The sequence below is a fragment of the Clarias gariepinus genome, chromosome 16 (assembly GCF_024256425.1).
Source record: "Clarias gariepinus isolate MV-2021 ecotype Netherlands chromosome 16, CGAR_prim_01v2, whole genome shotgun sequence".
Lineage (NCBI taxonomy): Eukaryota > Metazoa > Chordata > Actinopteri > Siluriformes > Clariidae > Clarias > Clarias gariepinus.
The window spans coordinates 18,023,238-18,042,366 of record NC_071115.1 but is presented as its reverse complement, the minus strand read 5'-3'; the positions used below and the strand labels follow the sequence as shown (position 1 = coordinate 18,042,366).

Sequence of the window (19,129 nt, the reverse complement as noted above, 5' to 3'; positions counted from 1 at the left end):
GAATGTTCTCAGTGTTTTTTCTGCTCTTTCCCACACTCTTACTCTAGGAAAAGGTCACAGTCTGATGCCAAAATACAACTGGAAGAGGTAAAATGGAACTAATGTCTTAATGTCCTGAGACTAAATCTTTCCTTTTGCGGTTTTCATAAGGATAAATAAAACCTACATAAGCCCTTCTTGTTAGCTGCCATTAACATACATAAAGACTCAGGAATGTTTATTCCGACATGTGTCATAAAGATTTCATTCTTCAATTTTAATGCCAAATTAACAAAAGGCATTAAAAAAAGTAATGTTTTTAAAAGGGTTTGTGTTATGACACTTTCCAGGCTGGGTTACATTAAAACATTACAGCAGCTGACTTGATCTCAGTGTCCTTCTAGTTTCACATAATGATGGGAACAGCTGTTTCAATCAGACCATACATTCTGAAGATTGCTTTTGCCAATTTCAAGTTGACAAAAAGCCTGCATCAAGTGTTAATAGAAGCTAGTTTTACAATGCTCTTTTAGTGTTGAGCTACATCAATGTATCCCTCCAGCCATCCATTACAGTATCTATACAGCTTAACTTGTGTAGGGTCGCAGGGTGCCTCGACTGTTTACACACCCAGTTGTACACTACGGGCAGTCTGGAAATACTGATCAACCTACACCTCATGTGAGAAGAAACTAGAGCACAGTATGAATTCCATATGAACACAGACCAGTGGAGAGTTTCAGATCCTCATGGGACAGTGTAACCACTAAGCCATATTATTATGATATTATAACTCATATAAGATAACAGATTTTTAGATTTATTTTTCTACATTCTACTTGTAGAGAGATTTCCTAACAATGAAACAACACATATACAGTAAGGCAATTAAGAAATAATAACCACAACAAAAACACTTGTTTTTTTAGGACATGGAGAACAGTATTTATTGTCAGGTGCATTTGCAAAACCCATCAAGCATCATGATGAAACCAGCTCTCATGAAGAACTTAAGAACCAGCCTCAGAAATCACCAATTAATCAAACCTCAGATTAGAAGAGTTATGAAAGCTTTACAGAGCATAAGAAGCGACACATCTCAATATCAAAAGCCTTCAGCAAGAAAAGGAAATCAGTAAAGAAGGTGACTCCAAAGTTCACCATATCATCTAATACATTGTCTAAAGCTTTCATAAAATCCTATCATCAGATTTAACTCACTACAGGACCACAGGCACATAAAATATAAACATAACTTTGTCATTACGCTACCATGAAACGCTAACGATCCAAAATCGTGCTGTAATGTGGGTCAGTCAATAGAAATCCATGTCACTAGACTCAGGTTTCATGTCAGCTTGAGACTGAATAAGGAAGTCTTTATGACGTACCAGATACAATGTAAGATGTGTTTATAAATGCTTATGCATTATACAGTATCTCACAAAAGTTAGTACACCCCTCACATTTCAGCAACCACTTTATTATATGTTCTCAAGCGACAAAACTATAGAAATAAAAATTGCATCTACTTTAGAGTCGTCAATGTGCAACTTGTTTAGCAGTACAGATTTATTGTGCTCTAACGATAACTCAACATGCAGACTTTATCGTGTAAATAACTCGCAACGAAAATGAGTCCATCCTAAGTGAACATGTGTGTAAGCACCACTGTTCTCTACAGTAGCACGGCCTTAATCCTCCTGGTCATGGAATTCGCCAGAGCTGTACATATTTTTAGAATCCTCTTCTATTCCTCCAGTGATATCACGGAGCTGCTAGATGTTAGACACATGGCGCTTCGCCACCTTCCAGTTGAAAATGATCCACAGGTGCTCAATAGGGTTCAGGTCTGGAGACTGAATAGAGCATGTGACTTTGCATGGTTAAAGATGTACAGCTGTTATCACTTCGGGTGTACTTACTTTTGTTGTCAGCTATTTTGACAATAATGGTTGTATGTTGATTTATTTTTTAGAGGGCGGTAAACCTATACAGTTATACAAGCTGCACGTTGACTACGCTAAAATATATCCAAGTTTCATTTCTATAGTATTGGCCTTTGAGAAGATGTACCAGAATGTTTGCTGAAATTAGAGGGGTGTACTCACTTGTGAAAGTGGGTGTAGATTCCTGGCAGTTGTAACACAGGGCTTATATGAAGTATGCGTTACGCAGCCTTTAACTAAAGCATTATAGGAAATGCGTTTCCTTTTAAAAAAAATTTTTTTAATGTTTTGACCACAAATGGTTTTCCCTCTGCAAATTTGGAACTAATCTGAACAATATCTCAGTGTTCGCATCTATCTCACGTACTGTGTATTTTTCCTGCCGTATAGCCATGTAAGGACGAAGAGTCACACATTCAACCCCCCGCCAAATGCAGTCGTCTACCTGACAACAAGCGCAGGGTGACCTTTGACCCTGTAGTGCAAGAGAGAAAGATGGAGGCAGACAGCGATGTCAACCGCGTGTCACTTCAGCCTGTGACTCTGAAAGAAGCAGCTGATATTGTTGTGAAAATCCTGGATCCTTTCTACAAGAAGGGCAAATTCGCCACAAAGGTGAGTATCTGTGTCTCTTTATGTACCGTCCTACTCTGTACGTGGGACATCACATTAAAGGCTCAGGATTATCTTTTTTTTTGTATAGGACCTGTTCAAGTCATTTGCACGCTTCCTCTCTCATCTGCTCGTAGAAGGAAAAGCTAAGGATCGAGTCAAAGGTGAGAAGAAATTATGGGATGTAATTATCAATATGTTTCATTGAATTAATTGAAGAACCTATTTACTTTTTCATCCAGAATAAATAAATAAATAAATAACCCTTTTTACATTATTTCAGAGACAAATCTTTACACCAATAAATATTTTTTTAATTAATGGGTTGTTTTTAAAATTAAATAATTTCTTGCCTTGAAACAAAAAAATATATTTGCTTTTAAAGCGTCAGTTTGCAGACGTCAACTCTCCCAGCCTTCAGCACAAACATGGCATATAAACTCCATAAGAACAACTCTCTGCCACATGTGTTCACTTTCATTTATTGGGTCAAGCATCTAACCAATCAAAGACTGACTGAATTCTTATAACCAATCAAAACATTAAAGGCGGGGTTTAATAGAAATCATGGGTAGATTAAACGCTTCTGGTCAGAAACTAGTAATGGGAAGTTTGGATGATTTTAGTGACTTGGTTCTTTGAATCTCGTTCACCAAAATGTAATTTAGTTAATTTTTTTCCTTTTGTTTACAAAAAATTTAATGTTACGGTTGCAATAAACAGACCCCCAATACGTCTACATACACAAATTTTGGCTCTAGTTCCAGTAATGAAAATATTACAATGCAGCTAAGGTCATATTATGATAAACTGAATGAGCAGCTCACCTTTCATATCTTCTGGTCCGATTCATTTGTTCTTTTGTCACGTGACTCCCATAGACGCTAGGCAGTGGCATTACACAGGAAACAGAATTGAACGGATCTTCTCATGAGTCTTCTAGTCTGAGTCGTTCCTACTTTTGAATCTATTGCACTGCATAGCGTCTATGGGAGTCAAACAACAAACGACTCGGACTAGAAGACTCATTGAGAAGAATAAACGATTCGGACCAAAAGACTCAAAGGTAACTACTCATTTCTGTTTCCTGTACATAACCTAAGGAGGTTTGCAATGCTTTACACATGCGCCCAGTAGAAAATGAAAAAGAACGAATTGTTTCTGAACGACCCATCACTATCAGAAACACTTTTGTGCTTATCCGAAAAAAAAACAACAAAAAAACATTTTTTAATCGGATTGAAAAAATATCATCTGTTAACGTATCTACTGTAGTGTTTGGTTAATTTCTGGTGTTGTCAAGTTTAAAATCCAGCCTAATAGATGGCAAAACTTTAAAAATGTGATTGGAAAGCAGCCCTTCCTCATAACAAACCACCAAACACTCAATTTCAGCAATTGTCTCAACAGATATAGTAACAAAGCAGCTTTACAGAAATCGGGATGTAGTTTTTGATCGCCAGCGACCGAGCCAAAGGACACCTTGAGAGAAAAAAAAACTTAAAATTGAACAATGTCCTGTGAGACCCTGGTTACGCTCACCTGGCAGGCAAATGTGGCCCAAATCTCACTCATTCTCTCATCGCCTGTACCACTTCATCCTGTACAGTATTCAGGGTCGAGGGGGGCCTGGAGTCTATTACAGAAGACTTGGGGCACAAGACTTGGGGCACATGACGGGGTACACCTGAACAGGGTGCCAATCCAGCACACATTTATTTACACACTGTGAGCAATTTGGGAATACCAGTTAGCCTAAGCTGCATGTTTTTGGACTGTGGGGGGAAAACCGGAGTACCCAGAGGAAACCCATCAAGCACGGGGAGAACATGCAAACTTCACACATACAGAGGTGGGAATCGAACCCAGTCCCTAGAGGTGGAAGCTGATGACCACGTCACCTTCGTGCCTTGGCCCAAATCTAATTTCTTTCATGAAAGTGTGAACAGCACAGGATTACTTCAGTAAAGATGAAAGATGGAAGAATCCTTCAGTGAAGAAGGATTTAATTGGTAGGATAGTGAGGTAATAGTGAGGTAATGGATATGGGTGTAGTGCTCCTGCAGTCCACCGGAATGACCCTCTAATCTTTTTTTGGGAGAAAAATTAATATCTGTATAACCTGGTTGAAATTCATATACAGTCATGTTCAAAAGTTAGTACCCCGTCTTTTAATTGTCTTTGGTTTTTTGTAAAAACATGATGATAAAATTTTTTTTTATCATAGTGGATCTTACATTACATTACCATTACAACTACCATTCCATACAAAAATTACATAAATACACCTGCCCGTTCAGCTGCTCTTATTGTTTTATATTTCATTATACATTCTTCAAATATTTTCTATATTGTGTATTTTTGCTGTACAGTTATTTATTAATTTTATTTATTTTTTTTATTAATTTTTTTTAACTTTAGTTTTTATATTTTATTTTATTCTTTTCTAGTTTTATTTACCCTATATTTTAATTCTCATATTAGTCTTTATTTTAGGTCATGAGCAGTTGCCTAAGCATTTCACTGCATATCGTACTGTGTATGACCGTGTATGTGACAAATAAAATTTGAATTTGAATTTGATCTTAGTATTCGGCAAATACAGCTTGTGCAACCTCAGGCAAACAGCATATAACCTTTTTTCACTGTGCATTTATTTATTTAACAAAACTGAGGCCAAAATGAAGGAAAAAAGTGTGCAATACTAAGTACCCCCTCATAATTCAATAGCTTGTAGATCTACCTTTTGCAGCAATAACCTGAAGCAATTATTTACTCATATTGTTGTAGAAGAACCTGGTATGACTGCAGTGCAAAACAAAGCTACGTTCAAATTAAAAACTCAACCCACTAATGGCATGAACCAAAGAAGTGGCAAAATGAAGGGCTAGAACACATCACATGACATGTTCTTTTGCACAGGCAGGTCAGTTTAGGAGCAGGACTCATGTCAGATAAAACGTATTAATATAAACAGTTTAACAACAAAAAAAAAGATTTTAACTTAAAACCTGGGTACATGTTCTCAGAGCTTAAAGCCTGGTCATGGAGGTGTCTTTCACCACAATAATGAGCCACTCATAAACATTTTATAGTTTGAACTAAAAAGAGAAATTGTGAAATGTTTATTATTATTGATGATCAACTCTGCCATTAATTTCCCTCTCCATGGTTCTAACTCCATGATTAAGACAATAGACCTTTATGATTGAGCCTGCGATTGTTTGTGTATCTTGAGACTAATGTGATGTTTCTTGTTTGTCTGTTTCCTCAGTGAAAATAGAGGCCAAGGGCATAATCAAGCGTCTCTTCAGCAGCATCCAGCGCTGCGAAAACGAGTCAGACTGGAAACACCTGCAAGACGCAGCAAACAAAAGTGCGGGACAGGAGGACAGATAGAGCTTCCCACCTTACCCTTTTTCCCTGTGCCTCAGCTACCTTTGGGCAAAGCTACCCCTCTCTCAGGGTCTGGACGTGCATATCAGAGACTGCTGCTTATATCACTGACCTGCTTTCGCTCCTACTAGTGCACTTTAACGCCAAGTGCTGAGATTTGTTTTGTGTTTGTTTTTTTTCTTTACTGGGCCAACAGGACACCAGTTTATTACTGTGATGTAGCATTAGCATCCTAGCTGCTATTTTAGATGCTGGAAAATATTGTCCATAATTAATGGACAATATACAGATAATTTACAGAGGGTAAAATACTAACAACAGCTATGAATAAAAACACTTCTGTTTTAGGAATTCCTCAATTATTTATTTGCTCTTCTTTGCTTTAGGTAAAAATGGATGTTTTTTTTTTCATCATAAATGATACTGACCAGAAACCTGTTTGACCTCCATGCCAAATGAAAATAAATATGTATTCTTACTAAACTGTGTAAACTACTTTGGAAATGAAGCTATTAAAAAGGCATGGATTTGCCCAAATGTTACCTGATCTACTGTACTGTACGATGACATTTTTAGTATTACTTGGGTGTACATTTACATTCACTATCAACTTTAGTACAGTATGAACACGTGCACTTGTCCCATGGCATGCATGAACATGCATAACTCTTAGTGGACACTCTGACATCTTAACATGAGCCGGAAAGCATCTTGGGACAGAAACCAAGATCAAGTTTTGTACCTCTAGGTTTTTTAAGCCACAGTAAGTTCAATCAGCACAACAGAAAGTGGTTTGAGCGTAAAGAACTTTATTTAGACTTGTTATTCACAGAAAGTGCATTTTTATGGCTGGAATTCTATCTCACATCACAGCTAATACATAATCATTTGTCAAGTACATGAAAGTGCGCAGATTGCTTTCTAATAAGGTGCACGTCGTACTACAGCAAGTACAATAAAAGCAGCAGCAGCGAGAAGAGACTGTTAACTCAGTGGTCAGAGCTATACAGAGCTTAACAGAACTAAGGATTGCTGTCATTCACTAGGTGACGACTTGTTACCCATTCACTAAATATTGTGGGGTGCCAATAATTTTGAGGAAAAAAAAAAAAAAACGCCGGGTCAGGGTCAGACCCTCAGCCCCAGAGGCACAGGCAGTTACCCCTGTCACCGGGGGATCTGATCACCAGGTCACTGACAATCTCCACCGTACCGAAGAGGGGAAAGAGCTTCTCGTCGAAGCGCTCGTTGTACGTGTAGATGTGCGAGTGGCGCTCGGCGTCGTAGAACGACAGCTGGCCGTGCTCGTAATCCAGGTAGACTCCGACCCTGCGCGGGATAAGGGACTCTGGGAGTGCGGTGAAGGGCACCGTGAGCGCCTTCAGCTCATTGCCTCGCTCCAGACGCAGGGTCAGGTAACCCGTGTTGGTGTTGAGCGACTTGAAGCCCTTGCGCAGCGCGGACTCTTTAGCTACGCCCAGCCTCCAGTCCATCTCGCCCACGTCGACTTCCCAGTAGCGCCGACCCAAGCTGAAGCCCTCGGTGCCCACAGCGCACCACCAGCCATCGAAGCGCTGGTGGTAATTGGCAATTTCTTGGCGGTCGAAACCGCAGCGCATGCGCTTCTCGTCAGCAGAAATCAGAAGGTCCGGGTTCGCCGTGTCCAAGTCGAGGGTCACCTCCACTGTCACAGGGGAGACACGATTGTAGAAGTCAATCAAAATTCAACTCTAAAAATTCAACTATATAAATATATAAAATATATAAAACTAATATGATGACTAACCTGCAGCATCACAGATCCAGTCCCATACTGATAAAGACAAGTAAAAAAAAACAATTATGTGTTGTCCTATATCTAAATAAACCACACTTATACTGTATATCCGTATGATGAAGAAGATAAACAATATTGTCTGACTTACCAGACTGAGGAATATAAGGAGTAGCACCTGAAAGTGAAACGCAAGGGGAAAAAAATAGTTCATGAGTCACAATACACACAAACTTTAAAGTCATTTCATACCCATTAGTACTTTTGCACGGAAGACTACTATTACTAAAGGATGATATAAATGACTAGTTTAAAACTGCAATCAAATCTCCCTAGAGACCTCATAGCTTAGACCTCTAACCGTGTTAAGAGACATTAACATTATAGGCAACTAAAGTTTTAGGTTCTAAAGTTTTAGGCTTTGGACCCTCAAGGTATAGCTCAGCAGGCCCTCTGATGGTCAACAACCTTGGGCTTTTTGCCTACTGGTCCCTGTGTGCAGCAGGCTGTGAGGCACTGGGTGTTCTGCTGCCTTTCCTTCATAGCCAACAGGCCTTTCTAACAGTCTTTTCTGTAGGTTCTGAACAGACTGGCCTTTGGTGAGCCTAAGGTGCAGGTATACAGTAATGTGATGGCTGATCAGTGTATATAAATGCAACACATAGACAATAAGCACTACGTATGTCTTACCGATTTTCTGACTCTTTTGCTTCCAGATGAGCCACTGCTGAGGAATGGTCTCCTGAAATACAGACACTTCAATCACAAACCACTTTCAAATATCATAAACAGTTTTGCTCACTCAACCCCTTTAATTTTATTCCTATTTCTTGCTGTAAGGTCCTCACCTTGTTCAGCTCCTTAGTCATCAAAGTCCAGAAGATCAGCTCCATGGCAGCCTGCAGAGTCGGGACACGGCCTCGCCGCCACTGCTTCTCCAGATCTTCCAGCACCGCCATCACCTGCTCACCAGGCCACACGCTCTGCTACAGAAACCAGCAGAGAAGAAGTGTTTCAAATGAACTGCAGGTAACTGAACTAAACATGAAGACGTTTCACGGCACTGTAGGGTCTGAGAAAGAGTGAAATGCAAACATACACCCGTACATACTGTAGCTAAGGGGTGAGTTAACAGCGAGGCTGCTTAATGGTAATGGCTTTTAGAAATTAGAGAACCCGAAAGAAACGAATGCTAGCATGGACAAACATGATGTAAAACGGGCAAAGAAGGAAGGTTTTTTTTTAATGTAACCCTGTTTGTCTGTGTTTACCTCCGGCTGGGCCCTCAGGTCCTTGATCCAGGTCATGATCAGCCTTTTTGCGCTCTCTACATCCTGCTCGCTGCTCACAGACAGTTCCTTCCAGTCGCTCTTCTCTGGCCAGCCATCAGTCTGCAGCGGCCTTTTCTGTCAGAGAATATTTCTAATACTTTATATGTCTGTACATCAAATAATAACATACAATAAAGTCAGCAATAATTATTATTATATTTATTATTATTATTATTTAATTATAATTATATTATATTATTATACATTAGGTACAAAAGCTTAATGCGTAAATTACTCATATTAATAAAAACATACACTGTTTTTTTTTTTTTATTCCTATTTTCAGAAAAGCAGTTGTAACTACAGTATGGTATAATTTAACTGCCAAACTGAGTAACTGTCAGTTATAACTTGTAAAAATATTGACCCTTTGATGCTTGTAATAACGTTACCATTAGAATGAATACAAAAATATACTGTTAAAAAGAAGCAAAGCGCCATGTAGTGCCGTGTACATGGTATTTAGCTGTATTCGTATACGAGAGCATGAGGATTTCCTTTTTTAATTAATTAGATTAGGAAATAAATCAAAACTCAAATTTTGTTTTTGTTAATGTAAAAACAGATCTTAGCAGCAGTCAAGTCAAGTACACCCTACAGTATTTGATCACAGACTTAAAACAGCTTTTGCACAGCTTTTTACTCGGGTTATCTATGTGCAATATTAAAAATTAGTTTAATAATCTCAATCATTAAAGTGTAACAAATATGTTACAGATACAAAATAAACAAATGAATGAAGCAAATACACTATCATGGTACTGTACAGATAAGACAGGATTTAATTTAATTCAATTCAATTCAATTTTATTTATATAGCGCTTTTAACAATGGTCATTGTCTCAAAGCAGCTTCACAAAAAAAAAAATTAAAGAATTTTTTTTTTTTTTTATAAAAGAAAAGAAAAGAAAATATTTGGAAGTGTGTATGTGTGAGAAAAATGTGTCTAGATAATAATGCAATGAATGAATGATGAATGAAATGTCTCTGATGAGTAAGCCAAGGGTGACGGCGACAGTGGCAAGGAAAAACTCCCTGAGATGGCAATAAAACCTTGAGAGGAACCAGACTCAACAGGGAACCCATCCTCATCTGGGTGATAATTTATCACTGTTGCCTTGCATCACCAGGGTCTGGGGTCGATTTCCACCTTGGGTCTGTGTGCATGGTGTTTGCATGTGCTTGGTGGGTTTCCTCCGGGTACTTCGGTTTCCTCCCACAGTTCAAAGTCATGCAGATGAGGCTAATTGGCGTCCCAAAATTGCCTGGAGTATGTGTATGTGGGTATGCTTGTGCCCTGCAATGGATTGCCCCTTCCTATCCAGGGAGTAGACCACCTTGTGCCCTGAGTTTCCTGGGTAGGCTCCAGCCCCCCATGACAGGATAAAACAGTATAGGCGATGAGTGAGTAAGTGAGGGAGTGAGTTCAGATATGTTCCTAAAATCATTTGAATTTCCTTTTTCTTTCTTTTTTTTAACGTGAGGTCCAGAAATAATGACACTCTTCATAAAATGTAAAGTATTAAACCCCATAATTTTCAACATCCTAGAGACAATTGACCTGCAGAAATCATGTAATTGCTATACTATACAAAATGCACAAACAGAAATTATACACAATTACAGCCAAAGGCTTCACATTCACACCAGCTGGACATTTGCCAGGAACTGGGGCATTGTTCAGTTTGTACAATTCAATTCATGCTTGTGGTTGTCACATTGCAAAACCAAGTGCTAAAAACCACATTCCACAACAACAAAATGCAGCACTTGCAACTTGCTACCAACTGGCATGAAGTGACATCACACCAATATGTGGTTCTACTCCAGAGTGTTGTCATAGTGTTGTAAAGACACGATTGTGCACAAACTGAGCTCCAGGAAGGCATGCTTTACCAAGATTGGAGAGGAAGAGCTTTACATGTCTTTATAGTCCTTGCTTTGTGCATTGGGACACGGTCATGTTGGGATAGAAAATGTCCTTCCCCTAATTGTTATCACAAAGTTTGAAGCATACTGTAGCAGTGTCCAAGACGTCTTGTTTCCTGAAGCATTAGAATAAGGCGCCTGATTGAAACACCTGAATTCAATTGATAACAGGTTTGGCCAAATACTGTACGTTTGTCTATATAGTGTATAAAACATGCAGAAATATAGATACATAAATAATCCACATGTAAAATATCATTGCATTCAGTTTGTGATCCTTTACCTTGCTCTCCAGCAGGGATCCCCACTCCAGAATAAAAGCCCTACAGTTCAATGTGGGCCAGATGTCTTCACAGCTGGTGATGTGCTCCAACACCTCAGACATCTGCATCCAACCAAAGACAGAAAAGAATGAACAATGCTCCTTAAACCGGTGCCTCTCTAGGATAATTCATATTCTGGATACACATTGGACCAGCGTGCAGACAAAGAACATGTTATACTTGTACCTGGCAGACTCTGCTCATGTCCTTGGCCAGGTTCACAATAAATTCTTGGCTCTCATCCAAAGTCTCTTTCTTCTCATCGTTCGCCTTCTTGCGAGACTCCTGCGCACACCGAACACACGAGTCACAGTGTGAAGCATCAAGGGAAGATTTATTTAGAGAAGTCAGACAGTTAGTATGAGGGTATACAGAGAGAAAAACAACAAGGACAAAAGTTTTAGAGGCTTGTTGCAATGCAGCTCACGATGTCCCCCAGGCTTTCTTATTATTTAGCTTGCTATTGAACTGTGTAACCACACGCTGTCAGACGAACAAGGAATCGATCGACTTAAAAGACAGAAAAAGTAAGATTTATCTTATGCTGTTTACTCGCTGAATTTCGTTGTTATGCAAGTTGTATTGCAGGTAACGTTTTAGTTTAACCTTGCATCATCAGACTGTATAACCACCTCATACATCTCCTGGATTCATGTCCACTTATGTCTGTTGATAATCTTTGCTATAATATCATCTTAAACCCTTTTTACTATGTAATGTTTCTTCTCAACATACATGAAGTACATATCGCAACATGTTCCATAAAATGTCATGAATTAGGAACTAATTTAATTCCTAATCTAACCCAATTCCCACCCGTCATTGGTCATTGGTGCGCCCAGTCAGTGCTATCCACTCCTTCTGCTTGAGTGAGCTCACAGACGCCTGTGATTGGCTGTAGAGACGTGATTAATGTGAGAGTGCAAAGTACGTCTCATTCCTCCCCTCTGACAGAGGTCGGCCAATCAGATCTCTCTTCAGGCCTCCGGGCGCCACTTGAAGGCCCCAAAATTAAGTTTTTTAAAACTATTTTTACAATTAATAATTAAGATCATCTGGTCAATCTGCCACTGACCCGAATTGGTTCATTTTTAGTCTGATTGGCCATGACCGGGTCAGATAAAATCGATTCTATACTGAGCGCACAAGTTTACGAGTGGCGCAACAGAGACTCGTTTTTATGGCGTTACATTATTAAAAATCGCGCACATTAAAAGCCTAAAAACTGCATTTTTCTCCAAACGTTCTGAGCGAATTGGTGTCAAACCCACTCATTACATTACACACGCTTACACACGTCTCAAAACGCTGCAAGGCTTAATTAGCATGTTAGAATCCCTGTGCTCATTGTCAAGTTGAGTTTGACACTATGGAGGCATTTAAGGAGGTAAAACGGCATCGTTTCTTTATAAGCTTACAGGTGGCGCATTCTGGACTATTTACACATTTTCATCCGGTGAATTATTAGAAGTAAATTATTTGCTAAGTTTATTTAGAAATGATAATTATACCAGATGACTGAGATACTGTATGCGATACTCCGGTAAATGTTGAACTCTTGTATTTGAAGTTAGTTTGTATTGTATTGATACTGCGCTCAGTTTTATAAGAAAAAACCTCATGTTACATTACAATGGTACATTTAATTGATCATTAAACATTTTTTTAAAAGTTCAATAGTTTCATTAATAGTTAGACTTTCGTGATAATATCGTATCGGGTGTTGACTGGTGATACCCGTCCCTAATAGGCAGTGTACGCCATCATTGCGGCAAATATTAAGGCAGCTACCTTGACAATATTTGGGATGGAAACATAACACTGCTATGGAACAGGACACAAGAGTGCACATGGTACCTGCTGTCAACATTTACTGTATGATGTGGGTTTGTCCGTCTTATGAAGCAGACTGAAAGTAAAATGTTACCCAAAGTACACAAACACTCCAGCTTCACCTTAAACTTGACAGTGAAGTTCTTGGCCGGCTCAATGAGGAACTGGAAACAGTGGATCATCTTGGCTGCTCTGAACTGAAATGGCCAAAAAATGATCAAACCCAACAGTTATTATAACACATATCCACAATACAGATTTAAAAAAAGCAACGAACGAAAGTTGAAAGTGTTTATGACAGGACAAACATGATTTCAACCATTTAAGAGTTAAAGTGAGTTTTGGATGTTCGTTATTATAAAGTAAACTTTAGAGACGTTTCTCCGCATTGTATTAATTTCATGATGCCATGTTGAATAAGGTCAATAGAAAATCAGGTCATTAAAAAAACGTGATGACTTTCAATCATTTAGCACAAGGACTTTCAGAGATTTGGTTCAATTGTTTAAAACAAAACAGTTCCAAGGAGACAGGCATGTGATGCATGACTGCATTTCAAAACCCAAACAAATATAATGGTTGACTGACTCAAAAAAAAAACTCTTTGTTGTCAACTTGCCATTGTTTTGGAAAAGTTAAATAACATGAATTAGAGAAGTAAAGGACAAAAAAAAAATCATATCGTAGCCAAATATGTAAAACAGGGCACTGAGCACTTTCAACAGTAAGAGGTAAGAGGGTGAGTCAAGAATTATCTGCACTCAAGTTACATTAAAACTTCTGTTGGCGGCACTGCCTCATGAGCGCTTTCTGTTCAAGGCTACTGTCTCCCCAGTCACTGCAGTGCAGGTATGAACTTCATTTGTAACTGTGGTGCAAGCAGAAATGGAAGCACCACTTGTGATTTGCATGAAAGAAGAGCAGCTTGAAGTGATTTGTTGATTCTGTATTTATCAGAGACTTTGTGCACTGCATGGAGAAAGGGTTTTCTGCAAACAAAATTTGGACTGATACTCTAAGGAAGGTATAAATCATAGGATAATCATTACTGTTGACGAGACATTGATTTGACACTACAAGCCTGTCAGTGAACGGCAGTAAAGAGTATAGAACGGAAACAATTGCTGACCGAGAAAAAGACTCAACTATCAGCTGGGAAATTGATGCTTACGGTTTTCTAGGATTCTCAAGGGCCGGTATTGGAACATTACCAGGAAAAAAAATTCAATATCTGATAGTTCCCGTTACAGTGAGATGTTTATTGAAGAGCTGAAGCCTAAACTTGGTTACAAAGTATTGCGTTAGCGTACTTGGATTACTTTGATGTAATGAGTTATCTAACACCAAAAGTCAAAGCACTGTCAAGATATGTGTCACTTCCTGGTTAGTGCCTTTACACTCTCTAAATACCATCCAGACGTGTTTAAGGTATTTAAAAAAAACTAATTTGTATTTGTTAAAATGTGTAATTATGCCTGATAATTATAACTCACAAAGTGAGTTTCACACACGACCACAAGTCGACACCACATTAGAGATGTGCATTAATTATGATTGGATCCTGCAGCACACAACAGGAAACTCATAGAAGTGGGTAGCATTAACTTTCATCACCGTGGGAATCCCATTTCAAATCTGACGCTCATGGGATAAAAAAAGACCACTTCATTAACATGAGATCATACTGGATACTTGTGTGGTGCTCTGTGACTCATTTGCAGCGTTCATTCATTCATCCATTCATTCATTCCTGCCATTCTACGCATTGCTGTACTTTACAGGACAGATATTGTTTTTTTTCAACCACTCCCTTTCTCACTCACCATCTGTACCATTTTATCCTGTATACAAGGTCGCCAGGGACCTTGAGCCTTTCTCAGGAGACTTAGGTCATGAGAAAGGGGAAACTCTGGATGAAGTGCCAACTCATTGCAGGGCACACACACACATGCTCATTCACACACCACAGGAAATTTTGGAACGCCAATTAGCTTAATCTGCATGTCTTTGGACTGACTTGGAAATCTGAGCACCCAGAGGAAACCCATCAAGCACAGGGAAAATATGCGAACTCCACACACAGGCTCCGAGGCGGAATACGAACCCGGACCCTGGAAGTGCAAGGCGACTGTGCTAACCACTAAGCCACAGCACCGCCCCTTTCGCAACCGAGTACAAGCAAAAAAAGCTGTGACTGCGCATCATTCCCTTGAGTGCACACTCAAGGTCTCAGGACACTAGCTCATGATAATGCCATTGTACCTTAAAATAAAAAACTTAAAATAAAATCTCCCATCTGTATGTAGTTACACATCGAATCATGAATCTAATCTTTTTTTTTTCCTCTTAACTGGTGAAAATTTATTAAATAGTCCCTCTTACTGACCACTACAACTGATAGAATTGGTAATTGGTAATTGGATTTCCTTTGCATGAAGTGGCACAAATCCATCAATGTACATCTTTTAAGGTCCTTTCATATTATATTTTAACCAATCTAAAGATGGAGAAAGGCATAATGCAGAGACAGGACTGCAAACCATGCTGTCATCTCGAGCTGAGCCAGCAAGGCATGCTGCAGAAAATTAACTCAGCACAATGTCTCAAATCTAAAGGCAACACTTACAGTATAGTGTTAGAAGCCAGGATTCATTCAGTCGTAATTACAGTACAAGTCTAACATCTTGCTCAGGGATATATGATTCCTGGAGTAGTAATGCGAAAAAGTGAAAGGTTACTATATGTCAAATTCCCTGAAGAGCTGATATGTCTGCAACTAGGAAATAAAATACATAACAGGTTTTAGAGTTCAGAGCTTATCCCAAGAATGCACACAAATGGGACACCAGACCGAGATGTTCTATAAAAGATACATCACGGCTAGATTTCTATCAGAGATTGTGAAAGCCAATGAGACGTGACGTTACGCTACAGTATGTAATGAACCGAAGATGAAGGATAATTAAAATGAACGGGAAGTATAACATAATCATACTAGTGCACAAATCAACCATGCATTTTTTTTTTTTTTGGCTTTTGCATTGCATGTATTAGAAATGACATTGAAATACAGAAAAATAAGAGTGAACAAAATGTCCAGACTCAAGTGCACAGCACTGTACATGCACTGATCAAGCCAAGTTTTTATATCTTTTATATTAATCTAGTCAATCATATCAGGTCATCATTGATGTTCCCTACAGTCTATCCCAGTTCCACCAGTCTGGTGAGAGTTGTTCCAGACTGGGAGCGCAGGGAGGGCGCAGACACTGCGGCACTCCTGGATATTGATGATAACCTTGAAGTGACATTGCAACGCCTTTTTTTATCTCGTGATAAATAATAATAATAAAAGAAATACACAAATCCTCACGCGACTGCAGACAGGGAAAAATCTCTATAAAGCAAATCACTGCTGTACATACTGATAATATCTGCATTAATAAAATAAAATACAATAAAATCCAATAAACTCTTGCAAAGTCATTTTGTACGGCTTGAGCAGTATTACGAGCATTAATTCGCACTGAAAGACGTACCTGTGGAGCTGTTCAGGCTTTAATAATCTGTGCAGAGAGCTAAAGCCACAGCAGGAGACACACACACAGACACACACTCACACACACACTGCACCTGAGCTCGCACGCGCTGCAGAGAATCTACTGACCTTGTTTACATTCACGGACCTCCGTTAGCTCGACGCGGCCGACTCCCAAATAACGTCATAGGGAAAGTGTAGTGCGCTACATAGAGCACGAGCGTCACGTGGTGTAGTGCACTGGTCTAGGGTGTAGGGAGGGGTTTGAAATGAAGTCACTTCCGGATGCAGTGATGACGAGAGGGCGGGGTTAACGCCAGGGACACATTTAATTAACAATCATTCCCATTTTATTTTACTTTCTCTGTCTCTTTTTTTTTTTTAATCTTTAATACACGTTTTTCAAAACTCGACGTGTCACGTTTATATAATTAAGTTGGCGAGTTACATATGTTAAAATATAGATTAAATGTTGACTAAATATTTCACATATGAAGAGAAAGACTTACAAACATGTTTGTTGGCTTGACAAATCAGTTCTGTATCAAGAACATACACGATATGGACAAAAGTGTTTGGCCAAAGCTGTTTATTACTGAATTCAGGTTTTTCGATCATACCCCTTATCCCCAGTCAAGGGCAGTCTTAATGCTTCATCATACCAAGGGCCTTTTCTACTTCAACATGACTGTGCAAAAATCAAGGACTATAAAGACATAGTTAGATTGAAGTTTGGTGTGAAAGGACTTGACTGGCCCTGATAGAGCCCTTTGACCTCAACCCCATCGAGTACCTTTGGGATAAACTGGAACAGAGATTGTGAGCCAGGACTTTTGTGCCTGACCTCATAAATGCTCTAAAGAATGAATGGGCACGAATTCCCGCAGAAATACTCCAAAATCATGTGGACAGCCTTCCAAGAAAAGTGGAAGCTGTTATAGCTGCAAAGGGGAGACTAACTCTATATTGGAGTGTATGTTTTTGGATACAGTGTCATTGCAGATTTGGCCAAATACGTTTGTCCATATAGTATACCATATACACATTAATAACATCGCCAGGTAAATAAATTACTGGTCAGCACTGTTGTGTCGCAAGTCCTGCCTTCAGGTCTGTGTGTGGGGACTTTGCATGTCCTCCACATGCTTGGTGGGTTTTCTTCTGGGTACACCCCGTCCAGAGTGTAGCCTATCTAGTGCCCAGAGTCCCCTAGGATATGCTCGCGGCCTCCTGTGACCCTGTACAGGATAAGCATTATAGAGTGACTATCATTTATATACCAGTAAACTGATGGCAATCAGCACAATGGCATAGTGGTTAGCACTGTGGTTTTACACCGTCAGGGGTTAGGATTCGATTCCCACCTCGCGATCTGTGTGCATGGAGTTTGCATGATCCCCATCCTTGGTGGTTTTCCTTTGTGTACTTTGGTTTCCTCCCACAGTGCAATGAATTGGCACCTTGTCCAGGCTGTATTCTGCCTTCTCTCCTAGGATAGGCTACAGGCCCCCCTCAACCCTGTACAGGATAAACGGTATTAAAGTTGAGTTAATGAATGAATTAATAAACTGGTGACAGGATTATGCACACCAAAGGCTCACCTATGTTTGAGGTAACTGCAGGCAAGCCCATTCAGTCCGATCTCTATGAAAAAAGAACAAAAAAAGTCACTGCTAGCCATAATTAAAAAGACACCAGAACATGGAGCCCAGCAGGCAAAGAGCCCAACCTGTCCTCTAAACTCCCCAGATCCTAATGTGATCAAGCACCCATGGGATACACCGGACAAACAAGTCTGATCCACACCCAGCAACCCACAGGATCTGTTGCCAATTTACTGGTGCCAAAGACCACAGAAAACTCCAGAGGTCTTTCTCAAGGGGTGACGGAAGGGGAACCCAAAACATGGGTGGTTTTAATGTTTTAATGGCTGATCAGTGTGTACAGTATATATTCTGAGCTGTAGTACTAATGTTGGCCACTAGTGTACACTACTGTACTGATCCCAATTCATCATGGCTGTGGCTCTAAAATGCTTCCATGTTTGCAATATTCATAAATCTGCTTGGTGTCCTTTTGTTTCTGGGTTTTAAATATTATAATTCATAACATGTTGACCTTTGTTTATCAGCCTTTGTCTGGCACTGAAATTTAGTTTGGACATGCACAAGTGGTATTTTCATAGAAATGCGATACAATAAATTAAGAAATGTAAGAAATTTGTTTTATTGAATTCTATTGTGTTTTATTTTCATGTTGGGAGACATAATGTCTAAGTTTAAAATTGGTATTTTGGCACTGATTATAAAGAGGTGATGCTACACAGACAGTAATGTCAGTCTATTTAGAGTTCATAATGAGACAAAATATACATATCTCCATCCTTACATTGCAGTGTTGGCAATTCTGGAGTCTGATTAGTGGTACAACAGCAGCTCTGACAATATCACTAAACATAATGCAAG

At 39.3% G+C, this 19,129-nt stretch overlaps 2 protein-coding genes across 2 annotated transcripts in view; one reads left to right on the top strand and one right to left on the bottom strand.

Moving 5' to 3' along the window:
• recql5 (RecQ helicase-like 5) overlaps nt 1-6,468 on the top strand; it is a 43,742-nt gene extending 37,274 nt beyond the window's left edge. Inside the window, exons 16-19 of the mRNA XM_053514556.1 lie at nt 48-87; nt 2,319-2,543; nt 2,632-2,704; nt 5,815-6,468. Of these exons, the coding sequence (XP_053370531.1) occupies nt 48-87; nt 2,319-2,543; nt 2,632-2,704; nt 5,815-5,939 (463 nt within the window). The 3' untranslated portion in view covers nt 5,940-6,468. The remainder of the gene's footprint in view (nt 1-47; nt 88-2,318; nt 2,544-2,631; nt 2,705-5,814) is intronic.
• A 257-nt stretch (nt 6,469-6,725) lies between these two features.
• Nucleotides 6,726-13,328, bottom strand: si:ch211-120g10.1 (E3 ubiquitin-protein ligase TRIM58). Its single transcript, XM_053514144.1, has 9 exons — nt 13,249-13,328; nt 11,480-11,578; nt 11,254-11,355; nt 8,982-9,116; nt 8,559-8,696; nt 8,401-8,452; nt 7,862-7,888; nt 7,723-7,749; nt 6,726-7,620 (listed from the first exon to the last, which is right to left on the bottom strand). The coding sequence occupies exons 1-9, from the start codon at nt 13,306-13,308 to the stop codon at nt 7,073-7,075; spliced, it is 1,188 nt and encodes a 395-aa protein (XP_053370119.1). The 5' UTR covers nt 13,309-13,328; the 3' UTR covers nt 6,726-7,072.
• Nucleotides 13,329-19,129: the final 5,801 nt, after the last annotated feature.